The sequence below is a fragment of the Salvia splendens genome, chromosome 2, assembly GCF_004379255.2.
Source record: "Salvia splendens isolate huo1 chromosome 2, SspV2, whole genome shotgun sequence".
Lineage (NCBI taxonomy): Eukaryota > Viridiplantae > Streptophyta > Magnoliopsida > Lamiales > Lamiaceae > Salvia > Salvia splendens.
Window position 1 is genome coordinate 18,035,592 of NC_056033.1, and position 5,987 is coordinate 18,041,578.

The 5,987-nt window shown below is 35.3% G+C and overlaps 1 protein-coding gene across 1 annotated transcript; it reads right to left on the reverse strand.

The window, feature by feature from the left end:
* Positions 1-958: 958 nt before the first annotated feature.
* LOC121762336 (zinc finger CCCH domain-containing protein 46-like) lies at positions 959-3,815 on the reverse strand. The gene is made up of 6 exons (XM_042158185.1): positions 3,055-3,815; positions 2,660-2,794; positions 2,392-2,571; positions 1,924-2,306; positions 1,701-1,842; positions 959-1,614 (listed from the first exon to the last, which is right to left on the reverse strand). Exons 1-6 carry the CDS (start codon positions 3,642-3,644, stop codon positions 1,551-1,553), a joined length of 1,494 nt encoding a protein of 497 aa, XP_042014119.1. The 5' UTR covers positions 3,645-3,815; the 3' UTR covers positions 959-1,550.
* Between the last annotated feature and the right edge of the window lie 2,172 nt (positions 3,816-5,987).

The following is a 5,987-nucleotide window of genomic DNA, read 5'->3' on the forward strand; positions in this document are numbered from 1 at the left end:
GGGGGAGTAATAGAACTTTTGTATCAATATGAAACACTAATGAAACCTTTTATATTCCACATCAACAAAGAGTTAACACCATACAAACATAAATAACGGAATTAATTAAAATGAAAATTAGTAAACTTTTTGTACTATGATTTTTATAAACTTCAAACTTTTTGTATAAATATAAAATAAAGGTGAACTATTTTGCATGAATTGTGTAATTACACTGACATTTTAACTTCTCTTTTTTAATAATTCCTTGCCAGCAACAAATAAAAATGAAGGCATCGAAGCTTTTGCCTTCAAAAAACTACTCCTTCCGTCCCACAATAACTGTCACTCTTATTGTGGGCACGGGTTTTAAGAAAGGTAAAGAAAAGTCAGTTGAAAAAGTCAGTGGAATGTGGGACCCACCTTTTTATATTGGTTTTATAATAAAATGTGAGTAAAATAAGTTAGTAGAATGTGGAACCTACTTAACATTTATGGTAAAAATGAAGTGTGACAATTATTGTGGGACGAACCGAAATGGAAAAAAATGACAATTATTGTGGGACGGATGGAGTAAATGCTAACATAGCCTAGACCAGTAGACGTCGGGGTCGTTCTGTCGTCATTACTAATCTTATCTTTTGTTTGGTTACTTTTTTCTCACTTGACAATGTATTTAAGTTTTTCACCCCTATGCCTAATTTAATTCTAGACAAACCCTTTATGACTTATGCCATATTGTGTCCCACTATTAACTTGTCTAACGAGCCAAACACTACCTTAAATGACCATATGCGAAATCAATGCTTATAGATTTTCTTGATCAATCTTGCCAACAATAACCCTAAATAGGGGGAACTAATTTTCAATGCTTACCACATACAATTATTTTTATTTAACTAATCATTGTAATTAACTGATCATGAATAGTAAATGCCTCAAACGGAACAAAGGAAATGGTAGGAAGGACACCAGATACTATACATCTCAAAACTAAATGCCCATTCCCTTTTCATTTCAAATTTCCTAACATTTTTTTACAAATTGATAATGAAAAAAAAGAGTAAAAGAAAAGGACAGCAGTCAAAGATATAAAACTACTAGCCTTCATATGTCTAGTGATGTGCTACAATTCATATGTGGTCCATACCATCACATGAAAGGGTCGCAAAATAAAGTAAAGGAGAGACCCCACTCCCATAAATCAGTTCTTGCATACTACACTCTATATTGTTCCAACTCACATCTTCTGTTCATTGATCATTATACACAGCTAACTGGATTGCAAAATGAGCCATCTAAAGCAAACATGTACTGATTTTCAGAACTATTGTTTCAGGACTTCTGACCTACTTACCAAGCTAGGCTATTCATTACCATTTCACAAACGACGACTGGTAGAAACACCTTCATTGTCGTTGGCAAGTCATCCTTGTTCCTAAGCGCAAATTCTTTAAAATGGCAAAGTGATGGAGTTGAATTAACTAGTGTACCTTGTCGTTGGGAGCATAGTTAGAAGGATGTACTAATTAGAGGACTATTGTCTTCTGATGAGCTGGTGAGAATGCAAATTAATCCTCCGAAGCTGGTTTTGTTGGCGAGCAGAAAAGAGTGCCGGGTAGGAAATGCTCCAAACTGTGTCAAGTCAAAATCAGGTGAAAAGCAGATTAGCATAATTTGAACCTTGCAATATTAGTATCGAGGAGACAAAAATCATGTACCTTCCAGGGAGATAAGAATCGTCATCCTTTACATGTCGGTTTCTATTGCCATTCGAAACATTGTTATCCAAGGAAGATTCAGTTTCTTCCAGCACTGAATACTCATGATCAACTTTTGATGATTCTTGCCAGTCATCGAGTTCTGCAGCAATGAATAACTGAGTTCCAAAGAATTTTTGAAGAAGAAAATATAAGATGACCACCAGCAAAATGTAATCCTAACCTTGCAAAACGTTTGGATTAGCACGATCAGAAGAAACAATCATGTTTTCTACTGGCTGAGACTGTCTCGGGGAGGAAACCAAGACACCAGTTTGAAAGCTTGGCAGAAAGCGATTATTATGCTGCTGATATCCTACGTCCATCAACTGTAAATTCCCCATCCTTCGACTTTGAAGTTCAATGACATTATGTAATTCAGCCTCGTTCTCCAATTGTCTCCTCAGCATCTCCTTTCTATTGAATAACATTCTGGGTCCTGCAGCCAGCTGTGCATGCTCACCAATCGGAACATCAAAGAGTTCTTTTGAATCCATTGTAGAAGGGCTTAAGTTTGGTGAATACTCAGACCTGTCTAGATTTTGATATTGCTGTTGGAATTGTTTCCTACCAACAATCATTCAATGCACCGATGTCATTACCGGGCTAAGATCAACAGGAGAGAAAGCATAGAAAAGCAAAATATTCTTACTTGTCTGGGGCTTTTCCTTTTTCCATGTATGGTTTTACCAGCACTCGAGAATCACACACATAGTGAGGGTTCCCTTTAGCCAAGATGTGTTTTACAGTATCTGGGTACACAAATGTAACAAACCCAAACATCCGCTTTTGTTGATATGGAATTCTAACATCTTGCACCGGCCCAAACATACTATAAACCAGGAAGAAAAAAAGAAGCATAAAGTATCATACCATTTGCATTTATAAGTTCACTGAAGCTACCATTACTGGCCATTTACCTAAAGTAGCCGGCAACATCCTCTTCTTTAAACGTACTGTCAGCCGGAAAGGTCAAGTAAATCTGCCGTGAGCTAGAAGCCATAGCAGCACTCAGTCCCATTCCCACTCGTGAAAGCTCATTCCTAGGACCACACCTATGGAATTTGTGGAAGTTATTGCCTTTATCTAACAAATGCATCGCATTCAAACAGGATATCACGCTTAAATGCCCTAATATGCACGACAGTAAGCATCCACACACAGATTTAGAGCATCAAATTCCAAAATTGGAGCTACATGATGTTGAAATCTATACACATAATATGCAAGAATTAAAATGCTATAACTTGCTCAAGAAACTACAAAGCAGGAAGAAAAAAAATGTCCACAAAAGGCAAAGATTGCCAAAAATTACCTCTGATTCGCATTCAAAGAGTTGCTGGATTTGTTGTAATTAGCAAACGGAGCCCTGACTCCAAACCTCTGCTGCTGAAAAGATCCCAATTCATCACCACCACCAACAAAATCAACATTCCTGCAAAACCCTTTCCCCAAATAGGTACACGGCCTACATCCAACACCACCGACGCCGCCGTCCTCACTCAATTGGAAAATGAGAGAATCACTCCGGCCACTAGGGCTCAGCAACTCATCACTCAACTCATTCCCGCCAAAATTAGAATTGGGCGAAATTGGCGGCGGGGGGGAGAGGCTGCCGCCGATGTAGCCGTAGCGGGGCGAATTCGGAAAGGCGGCTGGCCGGATTCCGGAATTGAGCTGCAGAGCGTTCGAATTCGAGAGTGAATTGGGGAAAGCGAGCCCTAAGCAGACTTTTACTTGATTGACGCTGGATAGGAGAAGCGCATCGGGTGCTAGGGCTAATCTAATAATCTCCTTCTCCCCTTGATCCTGCATCAGAATGTATCCTATGATTCGGGAGGCGTTTTCGGCGTCCAAGCTCTTGATTCTCGGCATCACTATTTTCATTGCTTCGCAGGCATCCATAGCGGCTGAAGTTTTTGCTGCAGAGCTTGTGTGAGTGACGTTTCAGAAAAGATTCCTGCTGTAGAGACAACTTTGCAGGGGAGAGAGAGAAGGGAGAGTAGGGTTTTAGAGATGGATAGATTCCTCTTTCAGTTTCTCTATCCTATCACTATGACTGACCCTATTAGTTGAATCGATTTGTCTCGAATCCAATTTAAGTATATACACTATGATGTTTAAAATTGGAAAAATAGGAATTTCATATTTAGATACTTATTAATTTTTTTATAAATAATACTACTCGAAATTGCACAAAAATTAACGTACAATTGCTAAATAAGAGAGGATAAGAACGATAGTAAAGTAATATTAGTGGATAGTGAGACACATATTAATATTATTAGTATTTAATGAGTTATAATGATCGGTCATAATGATATAGGTTAGGTTGTAAATAAATTTATATGTATGGATAATAAGTTAGAGACAACTTTCTATAATGGAAATATCTATATATTTATGGGAATGACTAAAATGGAAAGTGTACATATTTTTATGGGACATGAGAGTATAAGAAAAATGAGTTAGTGAAATGTGTTACTTTTGTTAAATATAGTACTCCATTTGTCCCCAATATGTGTCTCATTTTAACCCGGCACGAGTTTTACGAAAAGTAAAAGAAAGCGGGTTGAAAAAATTAGTGGTGTGTGGGTTCTACTTTTATGTATTAGCTTATACTTCCTCTGTCCCAATGTAGTAGATGTGTGTCGTTTTGAGCACTCATTTTGAAAAAATGATAATAAATAATTAAAATAAAGAAAAGATAAATAGAAAAATTGAACATATAATGGGGACAGATGGAGTAAATAAGATGTGTAATACTACCTTCATCACACAATAGAGTCACATTTGGTGTGGACACAAATTTTAAGAAATGTAAAAAATGGTGGGTTAAAAAAGTGAGTGGAATATGAGGTCCATTTTTTATATTGGTTTTATAATAAAATGTGCGTAAAGTGAGTTAGTAGAATATGAGACCTACTTACCATTTATGGTAAAAGTAAAATGTGACTCTTATCGTGGGATAGAATGAAATGGAAAAATGTGAACTTTTATTGTGGGACAAGAATAGTAATAAATATGTGAGATGAAGGTAGTAATAAATATTTTGAAATGACAAAATGTGGTCTTTAATGACAGGGATAGAGAGGTACTAGTACTATATTTACTAGGGGTGTGTGATTTAGTTAAGCATACCAATTTAGACTTACTGTAATTAATTAACATTAATGGTATAACACAAATTATCAACCATAAACTCATGATGATGATCTTTCATCAATTATTGACCAACAATTAACGATGTTGACCGAATCTAATATTTCTCCGAATTTATGTAGTTGGTGGCTGAAATTTGAGTACCAAAGATGTTGGTATTGTGAAAAGTTTCTCTATAAATGATTGCTTGTGTGTGAGAAAAAAAGAAAAAGAAAAGTGGTTGATTGGTGATTTGGGTTATTTGAAGGTGTGTCTTAATGAATAAACCTACGCATCTTGAATTTGAAATTCAAGTTGGCAAAGTGGGGTTGAAGGAGGTATGAAATGGTTTTATTCGCTTTTGTAATTTTATTTCAGTTAATTTTGCGTAATTTATTTTGATATGGATTGTACTTATTATTTTGAGTCTGTTTTATCTTTTGTCAAATTTCGTCTAGGTTAGGGTAAAACTTTATGGAGAATCCTTTGCTTCTAACAATTAATCAATTAATCTTAAGAGAATTTATGTACTTTAGTTTTAGACTAGTTGTTAATAATATTAACATCTTTCATCTTAAGCTATCACGGCCAATAACTAGACTTAGAGAGTTTTTAATGATAGATGCACAATCAACGAATTGTTTGTTTAATTTTATTCATGTTTAAATGAGATTTAATCTTATAACTATTGGAGAGTGATCAATTGCTAACTCACCCTCTAGTTGCTAACTACAACTAATTTGAGACCATAGGATTTTAGAAATCTAGTGGTCTAAAATTTGCCACGTGTAATTTTCGATTTTATTAGTTAAATCGAAAAAGATTAAAAAAACTACCAAATTAGAGTTTTGGATGAAAATGTCAATATAGTGTTTTGAAAATATCAAAATAATGCTTTGAGAATGTCAACACATTGCTTATGTCAACACATTGCTTTAAGAATGACATTCTTTAAGAATGACATTGCTTTAAGAATGACATTCTACATGTATTATATTGACATATTTTATATACTATTGATAAGGCTCGTTTCATGGATTGGTTTTGGGTTAAATTCTGTATTTTTGGAACACTAATGTATTTTTCTAAGTTCAGGTGCGTAAGAAA